The sequence below is a fragment of the Prionailurus bengalensis genome, chromosome D1 (assembly GCF_016509475.1).
Source record: "Prionailurus bengalensis isolate Pbe53 chromosome D1, Fcat_Pben_1.1_paternal_pri, whole genome shotgun sequence".
Classification (NCBI taxonomy): Eukaryota; Metazoa; Chordata; class Mammalia; order Carnivora; family Felidae; genus Prionailurus; species Prionailurus bengalensis.
In genome coordinates, this window is record NC_057346.1 from 73,722,322 (window position 1) to 73,744,533 (window position 22,212).

At 36.4% G+C, this 22,212-nt stretch overlaps 1 protein-coding gene across 1 annotated transcript in view; it reads right to left on the reverse strand.

Annotated features, from left to right (window-relative positions):
* The window catches only part of PIK3C2A (phosphatidylinositol-4-phosphate 3-kinase catalytic subunit type 2 alpha), a 126,039-nt gene that overhangs the window by 30,510 nt on the left and 73,317 nt on the right, over positions 1 to 22,212 (reverse strand). The window contains exons 9-19 of the mRNA XM_043582344.1: positions 17,393 to 17,536; positions 15,825 to 15,873; positions 15,534 to 15,744; positions 12,765 to 12,887; positions 11,542 to 11,709; positions 4,995 to 5,106; positions 4,464 to 4,609; positions 2,674 to 2,862; positions 1,934 to 2,027; positions 1,111 to 1,205; positions 582 to 762 (exon numbers count right to left, since the gene is read on the reverse strand). Coding sequence (XP_043438279.1) covers positions 582 to 762; positions 1,111 to 1,205; positions 1,934 to 2,027; positions 2,674 to 2,862; positions 4,464 to 4,609; positions 4,995 to 5,106; positions 11,542 to 11,709; positions 12,765 to 12,887; positions 15,534 to 15,744; positions 15,825 to 15,873; positions 17,393 to 17,536 — 1,512 coding nt within the window. The remainder of the gene's footprint in view (positions 1 to 581; positions 763 to 1,110; positions 1,206 to 1,933; positions 2,028 to 2,673; positions 2,863 to 4,463; positions 4,610 to 4,994; positions 5,107 to 11,541; positions 11,710 to 12,764; positions 12,888 to 15,533; positions 15,745 to 15,824; positions 15,874 to 17,392; positions 17,537 to 22,212) is intronic.

Below are 22,212 nucleotides of genomic sequence, written 5' to 3' on the forward strand. Positions count from 1 at the left end.
AGCAGGTTGCATTCCCAACAGCAATGACATGGATGGAGCTAGAATGTATAATGCTAAGCAAATTAAGTCAATCAGAGAAAGAAAAATACCATATGATTTCACTCTTATGTGGATTTTAAGAAACAAAACAGATGATCATATGGGAAGGGCAGTGAAGGGAAGAGAGGGAAACAAACCACAAGAGACTCTTAATGACAGAGAACAAACTGAGGGTTGATGGAGGAGAGAGATTGGCTAGGTAGGTGATTGGGTACCAAGGAGGGCACTTGTTGTGATAAGCACTGGGTATTGTATCAAAGTGATGAATTACTGAATTCTACTCCTGAAATAAATATTGCACTATATGTTACTAACTAAAATTTAACTAAAAAAAATAATAAATTTTTAAAAATCATTGATTTTCTGAGTTAGACTGCAAAAATCTTTCCCTGTGGTTTTAAACAACCTTTGAATTATCTGTTCAAAACAGCATAGGTGTAATTAGATTCTACTGGATGTCTACTGATAAAGAGTAACAATTCATCAGCAGTGTAAAGATCCTTTAACATCAAAATATTTAATTCCCACTTATGGGTACATACCTGTCTGGCTGATCCACTAGCCTGCCTTACTTTTTCTGCTACTCCTCCTAAAAGCTGTACAAGTTTTGTCTGCTTCAAAAGTTCTTCTCTGAGTCCTTTTCCTCCTATTGAGAGGAGAGCACCCAAAACATGTTCATATCGGGCACCAAACTGTGCATCATGCAGAGCATCCTTGAGGAGCCTAATACAGCAAAATATTTATGTCAGCCACTTCTGAAAACTGGTAAGTGCTTCTGAAAAATCAACTTAGGTTCATTTTTTGGTATCCAGAATTTGTTTTAAGCTATATAAACAAGTAAAAACTTATTCATTATTATGGAGTTCTAACATGCCAAATATCTTTGCAATAAAGAGTCTTGTTATTTTTGGTTTTATTTCTAAGGACATAAAATTTAGCTTTGTAATGCCTTCAATAAAACATCTGATATGGACAATAAGTAGTCTGAGCATACCATTTAGACTTTCAAGTATATCATCTTTACAAATACTAAGAATGGAAATAAATTACTTAAAAAAATTTAAATCTTACCAATATAAATTGTGTGCTATCTGTATATTTCCCAATGCCCTGGACAGAAGGAAGCGCACTAATGAACTGTTCAAGTAAATTTCGTATTTCAAAGCCTATGCATGAAAGAAAGTAAGAATTACTAGTTGTCAAACCCATACTCCATTATCAGGATAAAATTATCAAAGGAGAAACTATAAAAAGCAAGTATTAGGGGCGTCTGGGTGGCACAGTCGGTTGGGCGTCCAACTTCAGCCAGGTCACGATCTCGTGGTCCGGGAGTTCGAGCCCCGCGTCGGGCTCTGGGCTGAGCCTGGAGCTTGTTTCCGATTCTGTGTCTCCCTCTCTCTCTGCCCCTCCCCCATTCATGCTCTGTCTCTCTCTGTCCCAAAAATAAATAAACGTTGAAAAAAAAAAAAAAAAGGTTTAAAAAAAGCAAGTATTAGTCTTGTTGATTTAAGGTAACACTGGAAAATGAAAAAGTGAATTAATTTAGGCTAAATTAATGAAATCAAGCAGAAAAGTGTAGATTTGGGAACAATAATTTATTACCTATATTTAAATGGCTAGGAAAGAAAAATTAAAGAAAAGCTCAAGCCTGGTTTGTTTGAGAATCTAAAAATCTGAGAATTAAAAATCCAGGTACATATAATATTCAAACAGGGCAGCTAACAACAGTGGGAAAAAAAATCATACTATATCCAAATGTAATGTACTTCAACCTTCCCACAAAAGTACTTTTAATCAAAACAGAAGGGGGATGCTTTAGCAAGTTCCCTACTCATAAAAAAATGGGTGGAGTAAGGTGGGCAGGCAACCTAGTAAAAAAAAAAAAAAAACTCACCTGCACAAACTGTGGGAGAAGATCAGTAAGCTCATCATCACTTATGGCCTCAATCCAGGTCACAGCTATGGACCTTACTTCCTGATCAGCAAATCTAGACAAATACCACAAAAATCAAGATTTGATGAAAATCTATATTTCCTGAAACACAATCTTAATCTATACCTGACAAAGAATACTCAAATAGCTCTTTATTCAAAAGCAATGTGTTTCAGTAGCCTTTTCTGTTCATAGATTCTGTACATGTGCTGTAATAAAACCATCTTTTTTGCACCCAAAAAAACCCAAAAAACAATGTGTTTCTTCTTTTTTATTTTAGGAAGAAAATCTTACTGTACTATAAAAATTCAAATTCAGGACTGTTCACAAACCTTACCCTTATGAAAATTTTGACCCACATCATAAAAAATATAACAGATTATTAAAAATTTACAACTCTCTCTTTAGATTAGTTTTAAATGATGACATCTTTTTTATTTTTTTAAAGTAAACTCTACACCCAATATGGGGCTCAAACTCATGACCTCTGAGATCGAGGGTCCCATGTTCTACCAACTGAGCCAACCAAGCACCCCATGACATCTCTTTTTAAGAACCTCAACACAGAAAATATGTTTGCAAAAATATACATTTACACATTTATACTGAATTGCTTTCATGTCCTACAACTTAATACACCTTACTGGAAAAAACTGACAACAACAGAATAGAACAAGTACATTCAGTCATGGTTAACTTACTTTGAATCAAGTAGTTCCAATGCAGTCAGTGGGTTCAATGGAGGCCACTGCTGAAGCAGTGAGTAAGTTTTGGCAAGATTAACCCATTTCCAGTTTGGGGCACTTGCTAGTACTTTAGGAAGACAATTTGGGTGTTTGAGGCAATAATAACGTTTCTCCCACAAAAAGGCTTTATCTTCTTTAGAAAGTCTGCATATATAATAGAATTAAATTACTTCTCAATATCATAATGATGGCTATAATTTCAATGATTAAAAATACAAAGGAGAAATTTATTCATTTTAGGACAGCCACTTCTTGGTAGAATCATTAATACTAACTTGGAATAGAAAAATGCAATGTACAGCAAACACCACTAATTTACCCTAATTTGGGGGATAGAAAGAAATCATTGTGCCTTGATAAAAGAGTCTTAGTTACGAGAATGAAGGATAATTCAGTACAATAAAAATATTATTGGGCTCTAACCAGATGCCAACAACTAGAAATCAGAATTGAATAAGCAGAACCCATGCTAAGAGAAAGCAAGGATTTCATCCATTTTATACAACTAAAATCAAATGTCATGCAAAAAAAAAAATGCTATTTTAGAAGATGATTTTAGAAGATGATTATTCAGTTCAAATGAGGAATATTAAAAATAAGAAGTACTTGTTTTGGAGACTTAGTCTTAAAAACAAATGTTTATGTGACAAAATATTTCACTACTTTACCACCCATCCATCTACTTTTGTGTATACATTTACTGATGTATTCATTTCGTGTGGAGTACTGAAAAAAATTCAAATATTGCAAAAAGGTACACAGTGAAGTCTCTCCTTCCAGCTCTCCTCCAGTGGCAACTAATAAGCGTGCACATCCTTCCAGGGATAGTCTATTTGTATAGAAGCATATACAGAGGTATATATGCTTTTTTTTTCTTTATGTAAGTGGTAACACACGATATACACTACTCTGCTCCTTGCTTTCTTCATTTAACATATCTTACATATTATTACATATAACTATAAGTTCATTCTTAATAGTTACACAGTACTCTATTGGATAAATATACCATAATTAAACCTCTATTGATGGACATTCCCTGTCACTCTCACAATAATCCAAATAAATACTGCAATGAATATTCTTGAGTCCATACGCAAACATAAAAATTTTCTCTAAGGTATATAATTAACTGGAGGCGTAGCTGATAGGTTACAAACTACATACATTGTAACCTTTTATAGATTTTGCCACAGTGCTCTCCAAAAGCCCTTTAGCCAACACTATAATTCCCGTTTTTTGATAACCTCACTAACGCTTATATAGTGAGACATTTTTCAACCAAGTGATGTGTATAAAATGTTATCTTGTATTAATTTTCATTTCCTTCATTACTGAGAGGTAAAACATCTTTTTAGATATTTAAAAGGCATTGTTATTTCTTTTCCAAAAAATTATCTACTCATATTCTTTGTCTACTACTAAGTTATTGGTTTTCTACTGAAAAGGTTCTTCATATATATTTTTTAGGGTTCTTTATATATTTAAAAATTAATCTACTGATATTTATGCTAAATTTAGTTCTCAATGTTGTTTGCCTTTTGATCATGTGTAAATTTGACTTGAACACATTTCTAAAGTCTTATGTAGTCATACGGTCTTTTTATGTAATTAAAAACAAACAAAAAACTTCCCATACCAAGAACATTGCTAAATCATGAAATAAATCAGGGCATTTAATAAAATATTAATTTGAAATTTACTATAAGAAATACCCAGGCAAAACAAAAATCAAACGAGCATACCCAAGTGATGAGTCTCTATGAAGAATATCAGAAAGTTTCCCTTTTGTATCATTCTCCAATGTTTCTAAGTTGTATTGCTGTATAAGGCTTCTGTCAACTTGAGGAGTAGTATAAATGACATCAAATGTAGGAGAAGGAAAATCAACCTTAAAAATTTAACAGAAGTTGATGAGATTGAAGCTAAATAATCCCCATATCTCCCACATTAATTTGTCTTTGAAAAAACTGATTTTTCTTAGCCACCAGGGTGATTATTACATTGAATATTGAATTAATGCTTCTGTCCTTTTGTTGAAAGTGATTGCCATCGTTGGTAATTCTCAAAAGCACATATATTGCTTGGGATGGGTACACTTTTTACTGTTTCTCAGAAATAGGAAATGGTTTATTAACATTTAAATAGAAGATAAGCCATAAGATCAAACAAGATCAATTATGCTACTTTAGTAACAATCCAAATAATGGTACACATATACATCTTAATAAGAAATTTAAATTTAAATCTCTCCATGTATCAAGAAGTACCATTACCTGTAACACTATTCTTTCCATCACATACCCTTTTTTGGGTATTGTTCCAGGAATAGGATTTGTATGTGACGAAGTCCAAAGATATAGAAGCTTAGTTCCACATGTTAAAAACCTTCATGAATATAAACAGAAGAATACCGTAGTTTTCATTTAAAAACTTCAAAACTCACATCACACGGTAATGAATTTTAAATGCTGGTATCTAAACACCAAGCATACATTTGATAAAAAGAGTATCTATCATCTTTAAGAACATATCAGAATCACTCTCCACAGTGTATGAATACTGTAGGTAGGTAAATGTACTGCGTGGGGGGTGGAACAAAGGGAGAGGAGAAAGAAAGAATGTATCTTGGGATGAATGGGTTTATGGATAGAACACAAAATGGTAGACTCAAAGTCATCTGCCCCCAAAACAGCTTTTATAAATAGAAAGGTGAAGGATAGTCTTTGAAGATCATCTACAATGGAATACATCTCAAGATACCAGTCTAGATTACAGAACGGCTCCCTGACTTTTGCAGTAAGAACAAAACCACATGCCAATAAAAAGCAGGGGTGGGGGCGGGGGGAGGATGTTCAGCTCAGGTCATGAACTCATGGTTTCAAGCCCCATATGGGGCTCCATGCTGACAGTGCAGAGCCTACTTGGGATTTTCTGTATCCTTCTCTCTGCCCCTCCCCCATTCACGCTGTCTCTGTCTCTCTGAAAATAAATGAATGAATGAATGAATGAATGAATGAATGAATAAATAAATAAGCATTTTAAAAAGAGGGGGGGCACCTGGGTGGCTCAGTCTGTTGAGCATCTGAATCTTGATTTTGGCTCAGGTCACAATCCCTGCATCAGGCTCTGCGCTGAGCACGGAGCCTGCTTAGGATCCTCTCTCTTTCTCCCTCTCCTTCCCTCTGTCCCTCCTCCCCACTTTGAGCTTTCTAAAATAAAACAAAAAACAAACAAACAAACAAACAAACAAAAATACATGGCAAGAAAACCAATACCTACCTCATAGCAAAGCCACTAAACGTTTTAGATGAGAAGTTGTATCTGTGCCAGGGGCCAGATGGCAAATATTTGGGGCCTTTTGGGTCAATCTGTTGCAGAGACTCAACTCTGCTGTTACAGTGCAAAAGTAGCCCTGAACAATACATAAATAAATGTGTGCTGTGTTTTAACAAAACTATATTTACAAAAAACAGGCAGTGTGCTGCAATATGCTGACACTTGCCCTAAACTATAATTTATAGCCTACTTTTTGAGAGATAGAGAAAAAACTCCTGTGTGAGCAGGGGAGGGGCAGAGAGAGAGAAAAAGAGAGAATTCCCAAGCAGGCTCCATGCTCTGTGTAGAGCCCGACACAGGGCTCAATCCCACAACCCTGGGATCATGACCTGAGCCAAAATCAAGAGTCGGACACTCAACTTAATTGACTGAGCCACTCAGGTGTTCCACCACTTTACGGCCCACTTAAATTAAAAACAGTTACCAACAAGACAATAATATATGTTTACATAGAAGAAATTTCTGAAACATAACATGAGATATATTAAAGTAGAAATATAAAATAAACTTCAAACTTTATTCATTTTATCCAAACAGCAAGTCTCCTTTCCAAAACTAGACTCCAGTTTTCTCTTATAGATTAAAACCCTTTAAATCTCTGACACATTACATTTTATATTCTTCAGATCTACCCCTCACCCTTAACTAGATTATTTTAAGGCAAATTCTGATCCTATTATTTCATCTGTAAATACTTTTATATATCTCTAAACAATAAACTTTTATTTTAAAATAAGTAAACACCATTATCACCCCTAAAATAATTAACAATAATTACTTAAAATCATTGCTATCTAGTCAGTATTCAAATTTCCCTGGTTGTCTCACAAGCTATTTTTTTACAGTTGGTGGTTTGAATAAGGATCCAAACAAGATACAACATTTGCATTTCACTGATGTCTTTTTTTTTTCTTTTTTTTTTCAACGTTTATTTATTTATTTTTGGGACAGAGAGAGACAGAGTATGAATGGGGGAGGGACAGAGAGAGAGGGAGACACAGAATCGGAAACAGGCTCCAGGCTCTGAGCCATCAGCCCAGAGCCTGACGGGGCTCGAACTCACGGACCACAAGATCGTGACCTGGCTGAAGTCGGACACTTAACCGACTGCGCCACCCAGGCGCCCCTTCACTGATGTCTTTTAAAAAAAATTTTTTTATGTTTATTTCTGAGAGACAGAGACAGTGTGAACGGGGGAGGGGCAGGAGAGGAGAGAGGGAATCCCAAGCAGAATCCCAAGCAGGCTCCCCTCTGTCAGCACAAGGCAGAATCAGGGCTTGAACCCACAAAACTGTGATATCATGACCTGAGCCAAAACCAAAAGTCAGACGCTTAACCAACTGAGCCACCCAGGCACCCCCTGTTGATGTCTTTCTAAGTATATTTTAATTTAAGGGTCTAACTCAGGCCTGTCACCTGGTTTTGTAAATAAACTTTTATCAGGGGCGCCTGGGTGGCGCAGTCGGTTAAGTGTCCGACTTCAGCCAGGTCACGATCTCGCAGTCCGTGAGTTCGAGCCCCGCCTCAGGCTCTGGGCTGATGGCTCAGAGCCTGGAGCCTGTCTCCGATTCTGTGTCTCCCTCTCTCTCTGCCCCTCCCCCGTTCATGCTCTGTCTCTCTCTGTCCCAAAAATAAATAAACGTTGAAAAAAAAATTTTTTTTAATAAATAAATAAATAAATAAACTTTTATCAGAACAAAGCCACACTCATTCATTAACATATTGTCTCTTGCTGCTTTTGCTTTTTGTGACGGAGATTACAGTTAACCCATGAATAACACCCTTGAACTGTGCAGGTCCACTTATACATGGATTTTTTCAATAAATACAGTACTTGGACACATGGGTGGCTCAGTTGATTGAGCGTCCAACTCTTTTTTTATAGAACATTTTTTTTTTTCAACACTTATTTATTTTTTGGGACAGAGAGAGACAGAGCATGAACGGGGGAGGGGCAGAGAGAGGGAGACACAGAATTGGAAACAGGCTCCAGGCTCTGAGCCATCAGCCCAGAGCCCGTCGCGGGGCTCAAACTCACGGACCGCGAGATCGTGACCTGGCTGAAGTCGGACGCTTAACCGACTGCGCCACCCAGGTGCCCCTGAGCGTCCAACTCTTGATTTCGGCTCAGGTCATGATCTCACGGTTCAGTTTGTGAGACTGAGCCCTGCATCGGACTCACAGTCAGTACTGAGCCTGCTTAGAGTCTTTCTCTCCCTCTGCTCCTCCCCTGCTCGAGCTTTCTTTCTCTCTCAAAATAAACTTAAAAAATAGTGTTCTTTTTAATACAGTACTATAAATGTATTTTCTCTCCCTTATGATTTTCTTTTCTTTTAACTATGTAACATATATTGATATACAAATTATGTGTTAATGGACTATTTGTTATCAATAAGACTTGTGGTCAATAGCAGGCTACTAGTTTAGTTTTTGGGAAGTCAAAGTTACATGCAGGTTTTTGACCTCATGGGGAGGGGGAAAGCACTGCTAACCTCCACAATGTTCAAGCGTCAACTGTATTATGATCTGCAAAGCCTAAACTACTTCTATCTGGTCCTCTTTACAGAAAAAGTCTGCTAACTCTTATTTTAAACTATACATTCCTTTGTTTATCCTCTGCCATTTATTGAAGAAACCAGGTCTTTTGTTCTAAGAATTTTCTATGTCCTGGATTTTACTGATTATATTCATCTGGTGTCAAATTTTACTGATTGTATTCCTCTGGTGTCAAATAGTAGTTAGATCTAGAGGTTTGATCTGATTTAGGTTTAGTTATATGGCAAGAATACTTAATTCTTTAAAGGTAGTATTATATACTACTTTGTATTATATCCGTAAAGAGGCGCACTGTTTGGTTTATCTCTCTTTCTGTGAAGTTAAGGTAATCAGTTAGTTCAGGCACAGTCTAAACTATACATTATAAAGTTCCAGAAAAGGGAATCACTTAATGGTTTTAAGCAAGCACTGATAATCAGTGTGTAAATTAATGGTTTTTAACCAAGAGTGATTTTGCTCCCAGGGGACATGAGACACTTTCGGTTGGTAACTAGGGAGTACTATTGGCAAATAGCACGCAGAAGACAGAGATGCTGCCAAACATTCTACACAATGCATAGGACAGTCTCCCATAGCAAAGAATGATCCGGCCCAAAATATCAATTAGTGCCAAGACTGAGAAACACAGGCTTAAAATCGATGATTTCAGTTAAGACCTCATTTGTTATTGATGTTGACTGAAATGCCTCTAAGTTTTCTGGCTTTCCTCAGAGTGACTTCATCAGATTGTACACAAGTTGCACCTTAAACATAAATTCTTTTTTATTTTTATTTATTTATTTTTTTAATGTTTATTTCTGAGAGAGAGAGACAGACAGACAGGCAGGGAGGGGCAGAGCGAGAGGGAGACACAGAAACTGAAGCAGGCTCTAGGCTTTCAGCTGTCAGCACAGAGCCTGACGTGGGGCTCGAACTCACGAACCATGAGATCATGACCTGAGCCAAAGATGGATGCTTAACTGACTGATACACCCAGGCTGCCCTATTTTTATTTTTTTTAAAAGCTTATTTTGAGAGAGACAGAGACAGCGCAAGGCAAGGAAGGGCAGAGAGAGAGAGAGAGAGAGAGAGAGAGAGAGAGAGAGAGAATCCGAAGCAGACTCCACACTGCCAGCTCCGAACCCAGCTCAAACCCACAAACCAGGAGATCATGATCTGAGTCGAAACCAAGAATCAGATGCTTAACTGACTGAGCCACCCAGGCACCCCAAAGATAAATTATTTTTAAAAAGAATTTCAGAGGTGCCTGGGTGGCTCAGTCGGTTAAGCATTCAACTTTGGCTCAGGTCATGATCTCACAGTTCATGAGTTTGATCCCCACATCGGGCTCTGTGCTAACACCTCAGCCTGGAGTCTGCTTCCTGATTCTGTGTCTCCCTCTCTCTCTCTCTGCCCCTCCCCTGTTCACAATCTGTGTCTGTCTCTCACTCTCTCAAAAATAAATAAATATTTTTAAAAATTTTGTTAGAGAATTTTAAGAATAGGATATCTGATCACTATACTACAGTAAGTTAACTGAATTACAGTCATTAACACTTTCTTTCTACGTGTATTAATGTTTAATCATCTTCCCTTTGAGTTTTTCTTGAATGCAAAGACCTAACATTACCTACCTAGATCAACTGTACTACTCGGCAAAGTTTCAAGTTTAATGCCATCTGCTCATTGTTTTAACAGCAGAGTGTTGGGTGCAAACTATTTAATTGTCTAACAAAAATCAATTGCCCTTCACCTTACTCTCTTGATTTTTTAAAGAACATTATGTCATTCACTAAAAAAACAAACCCCATTTATTACCAGACAACAAAAGTGGCAAAAAGTGATGGTACTTCTCTATGAAACAAAGATCCCTGCCTGGTATTTTCAAGAGCAAAAAGGTTTTCAAAATGATTTATTTATAAAAATTAGTGATAATGATGCAATTACACTTAATTTTCTTACATAACTGTTCTCTAACACTAACTTATCACAACTGAGAGCACAATTCCGCTCTTTCGTGTGGCCAATATTCTGTTTTAGAGTAATTATGGATTATTTTTAGCAAAAGATTCTAAATACACATCCTTAATAGCAATATCTTCAAATGTTTTTCTCTAGCCTTTGGTGGTTCAGAATTATTTCAGATATCAAATAAAATTTAAGCCTACCTAAAGGCAGAGAATTAAAAAATCTTATACTGCCTCCTCAAATATGAGGGAAGTAACTAAAAGAAAAATAGGGGCGCCTGGGTGGCTCAGTCAGTTAAGTGTCTGACTCCTGGTTTCGGTTCAGGGTCATGATCTCATGGTCCATGAGTTCGAGCCCTACATCAGCTCTGTATTGACAGTGTGAAGCCTTCTTGAGATTCTTTCTCCTCTGCCCCGGCTCCGCCCCTTCCCTGTTCACATTTTCTCCCTCTCGCTCTTAAAATAAATAAACTTAAAAAAAAAAAAGAAGAAGAAGAAAGAAAAAATGAAAGACATAAATGCTATATTTAAGCACATGGGAAAAGAACGTTCAAGAACAAATTTTGTGAAGTAGATCAGTCAGATAAAGAGAAGGAAATAATGTACAGCTGTAGACTCTCTGAAACTGGAGAAGGATGGGAAAGTATGAGAAGAGGAAAAAAAGAGAAAAGGGAAAATGACTATTACATCAATAACACAGTGCTTTGCATAAATGACAGAGAGTGAACTGGCTGCTGCTTTTCTCTGGAACAGTGAGTGGCAAATAATCCTCTGAATACCCAGACAGATATGTTCAAACTATAGCAGAATAACTTTGGTTTCTTCTGATCTGGGTCTCTGAAATGACCTCCTTTTATCACACTGGAAAAACAGGCAGCTTATTATTTCATGTACGTCATTGTTCCCCACCCTGTCCTCTAGCCTATTCTGATGCTGCAGATGTGTCCATAGTAACTCACCATTACAACTTAGTAATACTTACCGTTTAAAGTCAAAAAGAGGTAAAGAAACTTTGCCCAAAGCTTCTGGCCCCTTTCTCTGCTTATTAGAATCAGGGGAACTTCCACTGCTCTGATTTAAAATTCCAAAAAGAGTAAGGTGAAGAAGTGATTCTAATGGCAATTGTGATATCTGGATGGGAAAAATGATTCTAAGGGGGGAAAATGTATTAATAGAAAAAACAAATTAGATCAAACATGAAATTTAGTCCATTAATGAGACTGACAAGTTTAGATATTTTATTTGACTTATCAAATAATCTTTACTACTGAGTAACCTTTACTTAAGCAGCAAGCTTGGCCAATATGCATTATACAAAATCTTAAACAAATTTCATTAAAATTTCAAGTATGTAACATCTCTCAAAAATTTCTTAGTGCCTCTACTCAAGTCTTGGCTAGTGTCAATTTCTAGGAAAAATAATAGTCATTTTTATTTCCTTTAGGAGAAACTAGATGAATGTTTATGAGTATTTCAGATTTGGATATATGTGTGCCCATATACACACAAGCTGACATATATGTTTACCTTTTTTGTTGTTGTTAAGTCTGAAAGTCTCACTTTCAGTGGTCACTGAAAGTCTCACTGAAAGTGGTCACCGAGTAGCCATAAGATGGTAAGTGTTGGGAAAAAAAAGACACTTTTACCCATATGTAATTTTGTATTTGGTTGTTTTCAGAGATGCATTATTTTTGTAATTTAAAAAATTACAAAAAAAAGAAAAATAGGAAACCGCTTCATAAATGCAGAATGAAAAGTAAAAGCTTTGCTATTATCTATCTGCCTAATGATTCCTGTTTTAAAAATATTAACAGTGCAAAATATATTGTATATGGATTTAATTTTTTAAGCTATTAACCAAGAACTAGGTTTCATATATACAGTATTATAGAATACCAAACTAAGCAATGTTATACAAACCATCTTTCTAAAATTACACATAAATTTATAGTTTTAACTTAAAAGTCTAAGAAGAATTAATGGCATGTTTCTGCAATTTAACAATATGTAGTTTTTTTAATAATATTTCAGATTTTTAAATGAGAATTTGGCTTTTCTATAGAATAATATCTAGAAGAGACCTTAAGATGTAAGAATTTAATGGATTTTAATGGAAATCGTAATAAAAATGAAACCTAGGATGCATACATGGAAAAAAGTAAAGACAGCATACTGAAAGAATAAACAGCCAAAAATTTCACTTACAGTTCATCCCATTTAATAAGATAGAAGAAATTCTTATACGTGCCAACCTTCTTTGATTGAATAGGTTTAAAAAGATCCTTTCCATTGTGAGATAGGGAACATATCAAGTAGTATTTTTCATAACTAAGAAAAGAAACATTTTAATTTGATTGTTATTTTATAATCCAAATGCATAACATTAGCCATTCTTCTCTAAGAGTGGCTATTATATGAAATTATTTGTTCACCAGTCATTTGAATTTTTGGAAAACATATGAAATTTAACTATTGCAAATTCTACAAAAACAGGGAAGTAGTATAGAAAAGGGAATACGGAAGGCAACATATACCTCCAGGTGCTAGTCTTAGGGGGTCATGCTACAGAACTTAGCACCATTTTGTGCTCAGTTACTAGCTTTAGAAATGGATAATTATTCATTTCTAGGTAAATTCTTGGAAGAAAAAATATAAACATTATCTTCCCTAGGTGATATTTTCCTTTGCTAAGCCACTGAAATTTAGTTAGTTAAGCATATTCATGGGGCTTGGGCCTGACTTGCACTGAGCCAGTCTTTCCAATCTATTAGGAAGCTTCCATCCATGGAATACATGCTATTGTATTCTCATTAGACAGTAAGGATTTAGCCCCTAATTGCCACAAATACAGAGCTGGTTAGATACAGTCAGGCAATCTTGCAGAATAGGAGCCTTAGGTTCTACTAGATTCTAACTTACTGCTAGGCTTACACATTAACCACTTTGTTCATATATGCAATCTGTTAATCATTTAAAATATATTTCAAATTCTAAATCTCATTGGTTCACAAAAGACCCCTAGCTGTCTCTCTTTTCTTCAGCATTTTACTTTCTTTCCATCTTATCACTGCAGTTTTCTGTATTGTCTTCTACTGAGTATTTGTCCTTCTCATTAGTATCCCAAAATGTATTTGTGTGTATATGAGTCTGTATGGAGGATGTGGAAGGTATTACCCCTGTAACATTTTAAAGAATAAAATACCTTCACATAGCAGTAGTACCCATTTAAAGACAAGTTCCTAGAAAGCAGAGATATTTTGTTGCCTTATTTACTGCTGAATCCCTAGTACAAGAACACTGCCCAAGATGGTGCTCAGTAAATATTTATTGAATGAGTTAATAGATTGTTTTCAAGTAGTTATACATTATGTTAATCTAAAACTCAATTTAAGCAGAATTTATGTTTGGTATCTCTTCACTAGGCTTTACCTTACTTTATAGCATTGTTACTATGAAACTTTCATTTAAAATTTGAATTCAGGGGCGCCTGGGTGGTCAGTCGGTTAAATGTCGAACTCTTGATCTCGGCTCAGGTCATGATCTCATGGTTTGTGAGGTCAAGCCCCACATTGGGCTTTGTGCTGACAGTGTGGAGTCTGTTTGGGATTCTCTCTCTCTCTCTCTCTCTCTCTCTCTCTCTCTCATTGGGCTTTGTGCTGACAGTGTGGAGTCTGTTTGGGATTCTCTCTCTCTCTCTCTCTCTCTCTCTCTCTCTCTCTGCCCCTCTGCTGCTTATGCAAGTGCGCATGCTCTCTCTCTCGCTCGCTCTCTCTCTCTCTCTCTCTCTCTCTCTCTCAAAACAAATAGATAGTGCTAACAGCTCTATCTCTATCTCTGTGTCTCCATCTCTGCCCCTCCCCCACCTGTGCTCTGTCTCTCTCAAAAATAAATAGAATGTTGGGGTGCCTGGGTGGCTCAGTTGGTTGGGCGGCCGACTTCAGCTCAGGTCATGATCTTGCAGTTCGTGAGTTCGAGCCCTGCATCAGGCTCTGTGCTGACAGCTCAGAGCCTGGAGCCTGCTTCGGATTCTGTGTCTCTCTCTCTCTTTCTGCTCTTCCCCCACTCATGCTCTAACTCTCTCAAAAATAAACATGAAAATCTTTAAATAAATAAATAAATAGAATGTTAAAAAAATTAAAAATAAAAATAGAATTCAATAGAGGGGGACCTAGGTGGCTCAGTTGGTTAAGCATCTGACTCTCGATTTCAGGACAGGTTATGATCTCATAGTCTGAGTTCAAGCCCTGCGTCCAGCTCTGTGTTGACAACACAGAGCCTGCCTAGGATTCCCTTTCTCTCTCTCTCTCAAAATAAATCAACAAACGTTTTAAAAAATTTCAACAGAAGAAATATGCCCTTGTAGACTCCAAAGCCTAGCAATCAGTAAACAGTAAACTACTAAAGAGAAAAAAGTACACTAAAGCCTAGTCTCATCACTATTTCAAATAACCCTGATTCTAAAGGAAAGGCTGAAAAACAGCAGTCATAAATGGACTCATTTGTTAATTAGCATTTACCTTTGGAAGTTTAAACATCTATTTTCCTGCCTTCTTTGCATGTAGTAGGAGGGATATTTTTTACAGGAACAGTTTCAAATAGCTCTGTAATTTTTTTTTTTTAATGTTTGTTTATTTTGAGAGAGAGAGAAAGAGTGTAAGAGAGAGTGAGTAGGGAGGGGCAGAGAGAGAAAGAGAATCCCAAGCAGGCTGCACCCTGTCAGTGCACAGCCCTATGCAGGGCTTGATCCCACGAATCTTGAGATCATGACCCGAGCTAAAATCAAAAGTCCGATGCTTAACCAACTGAGCCACCCAGGCACCCCTTCTCTGTAATTTTTATGAAAACCACAAAGGTATGTGATAATTCTTGTATCATCAATTTAAGTATCAAGAGAAGAGGGGATGCTGACATTTTACAAGATTAGAACAGTTTCTGGGTTAAGCCGTATATATTTTGTTTTAAACAGTTACTTACTTTGATACCCAATTACTTGAAATCCCATGAGCAGCAAAAATTGTAAACTGGAGCTGTTCTGTTGTTGTCCATGCTTCCTTAACGTTCCTATTACTTTGGGCACAGTCTGCAGGACTCCTACCAGAATTTGCATGGAGTCTGAGAAGATCATAAATTGCTGCAGTTAACTGGTTCATGCTTACTTGAACAGGATTTTCAGGATTCAGTGATCCTAGATTTAAAGAAATTGTTAATATAATTCCCCAAAGAAGCAAAAATTATTGCTAAAATTTAAAGAACTTAAAGACATACCCCTAGATGAACTCTTACTAGGGTCTCCTTCTCCAGACAGTGAAGTCACCTGCATACATACATACAAATTAGTTGGAAAATTGCCCATGATATAATATAGAATGTTTACCTTTAATTTCAATACATTTAATTAAATGCTTGATCAGGAAACCTCCCAAAAGGTTCTGCAGAATAAAACAAAACAAAAATGTAAAAAGAAAGTGAAACCCCAAACCAAATAAATGATTACTATCAAGAAAATCAGAATAACTGAAAATTAGTGCAAAATATAGAAACTCAACAAAATCTGCCTCATTAAACCGGTTTAGTAATTAAGATTTGAAACCCAAAGCGATAAATACATTAATGATACTTTATATTCTATTAGTTGCTTTACTATTAGTATGATAAGAATATCCCTAAAGAAACTACAACTCTATTTATTACCATTTACGGTCTCAAAAAAGCTCTTATAATTATTTAAATTGAGCTCTCCTCCTACTCCCCGCTCCCTTATCCAGCAAATGACTATGATGAATAGAAACCTCAGATAACATTAGGACCATGGTATAGTGGATCATTTCCAAGTTATTTCATATATATATATATTTTTTTTTTTAAAACAAGTACATAATAAGAAAGAAAGGTAAAAGAAACCCAAATTTCTACATATCATATATATAAGCTCTCTGTGAGCCTAGAGTATCTCTTAGATACCAGTTGAAGGGCATATCATCAATATAACGTTTCCTTCCTTTAAATTTATTGTGTCTTGGGGCGCCTGGGTGGCTAAGTCAGTTGAGCATCCGACCCTGGCTCAGGTCATGATCTCGTGGTCTGTGAGTTCAAGCCCCGCATCAGGCTCTGTGCTGACAGCTTAGAGCCTGGAGCCTGCTTCGGATTCTGTGTCTCCTCCTCTCTCTCTGCCCCTCCCCTGCTCATGCTCTCTCTGTCAAAAATAAACATTAAAAAAAAATTTTTTTTTAATTTATTGTGTTTTGTGATCCACCTTCTCTAATCCTCCCATCAGAGCTATGAACAACCCTATGAACAGAGTTAATTAAATCCTCATGAAAATACCATAGGAAGAGCTTTCACAGTATGCTATCAAGAAAGGGCTCCTAACCTGGTTGCTTCTGAGGCAATAAGTCACTCTTAGTGAGGCTTCTGGGAATTTTCAACAGGAAAGAGGTATGGCCCAATGCAGACCTTACCCCATGGACAATCATGGACATCTCCATCCAGAAGGACAAATACTAACCATTACCACCCAGGTTCTGGAGCTCAGTATCTATCTTGAAACTTCCAACCAACTCATTTATGCCACAGTTCCTCCTCTACACATAAAAGTTTCACAGTTTGGCATCTATGTATTCAATATCAATGCTGACAAAGCTCTTCTGAGGGAGTGGATCTCCTCTTAGGAATTCCCAACTTTACTAAGTGACCAAATCTACTCAAAAGTAAAAGCCAAGGTTGAAACAATAACATTTTGTCTAACAGAAGCAAAAATCTCCCAGTTTACGTGATACTCACTTAAGTACATACTTACATGTAACAAAATGCTAATATACTAAAAAAATACTCACATCAGCACTTTTACTCCTTGGAAGATTGACTGCTCTCTTTAGCTTCTTTACTGATTCTGTAATGGCAAGAGTCTCTACACCATCTAAAGCACTACAGATTTTTCTTACAGCTTTAATTACTTGATCTACTGCTCGGTGCTGGTTCTTTAAAAATAAAAAGTAAAATAAACATAAGTATGTGGAATTTAAAGGATCAGTTTCAGAGATGAAGTCAGAAACCAGACATTTTAGATGTGCTTAATAAACAGATATCCTTTACTCTTTTGTGATGAAAAATAAACAAAATACCTTTTCACTGACCTATTTTATTTTGAATAAGAAAACTTGGGTCTGATTTTCATTTTGCCTGACACAGTTATTCAGATGCAAATGCCATTAATTTCATACTTAGAATAACTAATAAATCATTAACAAATTACTAAGTCATTAAAAGAAACTGGAGTTATTTTTTATTCTTACTTGGGAGTAAGTTCCACATTAAAAACACCAATCCTTCTCTCCCTCCTGCCAAAAAATTTGGTATCAAAAACCAAGTTCTTCAGAGATTGGCTGCATATTAATAACATTAAGCAGCAGTTAGTAGACATGAGTCAACTTTTAAGCAGGATTTGCATCTATACAACCATTACTTTTTAAGTTTTATTGGATGAAAAAACTTTCTTGAGGACAATCCCTCTGTAGTATTTAATCATACTTGATTTCACCACAATTCAAAAGTATACATGTACAAACATATTATAAAATCATTTACCTGATGAGAATGATTTAAAAATCTCTCTCCATTCCTCCATCATTTTAAAATAATGTTTCTTATCTCATTAAGAAACACTCTTACATAAAGAATTCATCAAACATGTATGCCAAACTTACATGCCAAGTACTGTTAAAATGGGCTGAAATTTAGTACTGTACCATCCCTTAACAATTTAAATTTTTCCACTTTTGAGGCTTGGCAACCAGAAACTGAATGTTCCCTGTACCTTTATGCTTCAATGAAACCACCTCATTTGCTCAAACATCCAATTACCCTGCAGTCCTCAGGGCCCAACAATCTGTTTTCTCCCCATTTTTGCTTACTTATATTTCTGCTTTTACTCCTACACCTTCATGCAAAAACCTTTCCAGTGTTGAGGCTCAGGTCATTCTCCTATACTATTCTCCATCATTTTTTATGTGCCAGTTACCAATTTATTGTCAATTAGTTCCAAATCAATCCCCTTCTTTGCTCTACTTTGTGATACTGGAACTAGACCTATATTTTTCCTTTGCCAGCCGACAAAATGTTAGGTTTGGTCAACAGAGGGCACCTAAGGGACACTCAGGCAATAGCAGCATGAAGACACTTCTCATCAGGGTTCCAGGCCTCCTCTTCTTTTTTTTTTTTTTAAACTTCAGCACAGGATCCCAGTGGTCCTCAAAGACCAGTTCCAGCTATACCCTCAGGCCATGGTCTCCCAATCTGACAACTGTAGCAAGTCTCTTTGCTATAGGCATCCTCTGTGCTCCTGTGATAGCCAAACCCTTTTAGAAGAGGCTGGAATTCAGCCTGGGTGGGGGGTGGGGGTGGGGGGTGGGGAGGGTTCTACATTAAGTCCTACAATTCCTTCACTATCCATTGTTCCTCAACCTAGAGGTGATAGCTGCGTTTTTATATCCTATTTCTGGACCCCTTATAGCATGGTTGGCAAGCTTTTTAAAAAGGCCAGAGAATAAAATGTTTTAGGCTTTGTGGGCCACACAGTCTCTGTCACAATTCAACTCTGCTATTACGGCATGAAAAGAGATAACAGGTAAATACATAAATGAGTATGGCTGTGTTCCAATAAAACTTCATTTACAAAAATTGGAAATAGGCCAGATTTTGTATGCAAGCCATAAAGTGCCAAATCCTGCCTTAGAATCCTCTTTTGCCCTTTGTAGTAATTAACCACCTTTTACTAATTAACAATTCTTTAAATTTTCCTGTTTCAAATTACTACTGTATTTTCTGTCCCCTGACTTGACCCCTGATGGCCTGATCTGCCTTGTAATTGGACATGTGGTCATTTCCTCCACTACATGCCGTATTTTTGCTCTATTCACCTGACTTTCTACTCTATATCCTATAATAAGCCTCAGTTACATAAATGTCCACGTGGAAAATTCACAGCATCATCAACCCCAAAACTGTACCCTATGAGAATCTTAACCACAATATTATAGTCTGATCACAATCTCCTTTGCCTCCAGTCCCCACACATTCATTTCAACTAAACTCATTCTTTGAGGTCAGAGCCTTCTCTTCTCTGCTTCTTCTACCAGGCAGCTGAGCATTTTCAAAGAAAATTCAACATCCCCAATTTCAGCAGGAAACTGCACACCACTTAACATTCCTTTAACTTGTTCTTGGTCAGTTCTCTTTCTCATTTTTCTTTACTGCTCCTATAACTTCATTTTAGTAAAATAAATTAACACCTTATCTCTAGAAAATTAAACCCAGGAGAAATCAAAACTTCCGCAACTTCCTGATTTTTCCTAAAACCTAAATTAAAACATATATCCACACAAAGACTTATATGGGGGGGGGGGGGGTGTTACAGCAGCATTATTCATAACAACTAAAAACTGCAAACTGTCCAAAATGTCCATTATTTGGTGACCAGATAAACAAAATATGATATATCCATACAATGTAAGTATTCAGCAATAAAAAAAGGAACTATGGATTCGAATTACAACTTATATACTACAACATGGACAGAGCTTAAAAACGGTATGGTATGTGGAAAAAAAAAATCAGGTATTACATAGGGTATGATTCCATTTACATGAAATCTCCATTAAGGGGAAATCTACTGAGACAGGTACTAGATCAGGTGTTATTCGGGGGTTGGGCTGGGAATGAGGAATGACTGAAAAGTAGTACATGGAAACCTTTGGGAGTGACGAAAATGGTCCAAAGAACAGGATTGTGGAGATAATTACACAACTCTATGCATTTATTAAAAGGAATCCTTGAATTATATACATTCAATGGGTACACTTTATGGTATATAAATTATACAATAAAGCTGTAAAAAAATTATGGGGAATATATGACAGTCACTATTTTTTTTAGTCATTATTTTGCGTAAGATGGTCCTAAAGACATCTGCGATAAGACATTTATTAGAATACAGACCTTAACGAATTGAAGGTTAAGCCATGCAAATATCTGGGGGAAGAACATTAAAAGTAAAGAGAACAAAAAGCACAAGGATCCCAGCTGGGGAGCATACCTATAGATCCACCAGAACAAAGAAGGAAAGTGTTAGGAAGCCAGATCAGAGAGGTGGTGGGGTCAGAATACATAGGGCCCTGAAGACACAATTAGGGATCTGAATTTTACTGAGATGGTAAAGAGGATTTTGAAAAAGGGGATAACATAATTTAGCATCTTTTAAGAGTTTATAAATTTTATTAATCTTTTCAAAGAGCCATCTTTTGTCTTTTTCTCTTTTACATATGCTATCTGTGCTTATTATTTTTCTTAAAAAACCTTTTTGTTTTGTAATAATTTTACATTTACAGAAAAGTTGCAAAAACAGTACAGATAGTTCCTCTAAGATAGTTAGAAAGTTCCTTTAAGAACATTAAAGGAAACTGGGTTAAGTAACGTAACCATGTTATATTTGACAAAACTAAGACATTAACACTGGTACATTACTATTAACTGAACTGTACTTTAGTCAGACTGAACCAGTTTTTCCATTAATATTCATTTCCTCTTCCAGGATACAATCCAGGATGCCATATTGTACTTAGTGACTTATTTTTAAAATATCATTTTGATTCCCTGTGGAAGAAAGACTGTAGAAGGACAAGGGTAGAAGCTGAGAGAGCTGTAAGGAACTACAGTTGACCTGAGAACAACACAGGATTGAACTGCTTGGGTCCATTTATACGTGAATTTTTCATAGCACAAGTGCTATAAATGTATTTTCTCCTCCTTATGATTTTAACTTCTATTAAAAAAAAATTTTTTTTAATATTTATTTTTGAGAGAGACAGAGCATGAGCAAAGGAAGGGCAGAGAAAGAGGGAGACAGAGAATCCAAAGCAGGCTCCAGGCTCTGAGCTGTTGGCACAGAGCCCGATGCGGGCTTGAACTCCCGAACCGTGAGATCATGGCATGGGCCAAAGTTGGGACGCCCTACTGACTAAGCCACCCAGGCGCTCTTTAACATTTCTTTTTCGCTAGCTCACTTTAGGACAAGAATAAAGTATACATACAATAAAAGTATACATACAATAAAAACAACATACAAAATATGTATTAATAAACTATGTATGTTATCAGCAAGGCTTCCAGCCAAGGGTAGGCTATCAGTAGTTAAATTTTGGGAGAGTCAGAAGTTATAAACAGTGGGTACCTGGCTAGCTCAGTCGGCAGAAGATATGACTCTTGATCTCAAGATTGTGGGTTCAAGCCCAATGTTGGGCCTAGAGCTTACTTAAAGATAGACAGACGTTATATACAGATTTTCGACTGCACAGGAGGTCAGAGCCCCTAACCCCCATGTTGTTCAAGGGTCAACTGTGTCGTAACTATTGTAATTGACTAGAACTGTAGCTTTGGTAGTGATAAAGAGTGGTCACATTCTGAATGTATTTTTAAAATAGAGCTGACAAGAATTAGATAGATTGTGGGATATAAAAGATCTTTTTCTTGAGAAATCAAATACGACTTCAAGGTTTGCCCCTTAGCAAAGAGAAGGATAGAGTTGTTATTTACCAAAAAGAGGAAGACTCATAAATAGATATGAAGGGTAATATAAAAAATTCAGTTTCATGTATCTTAA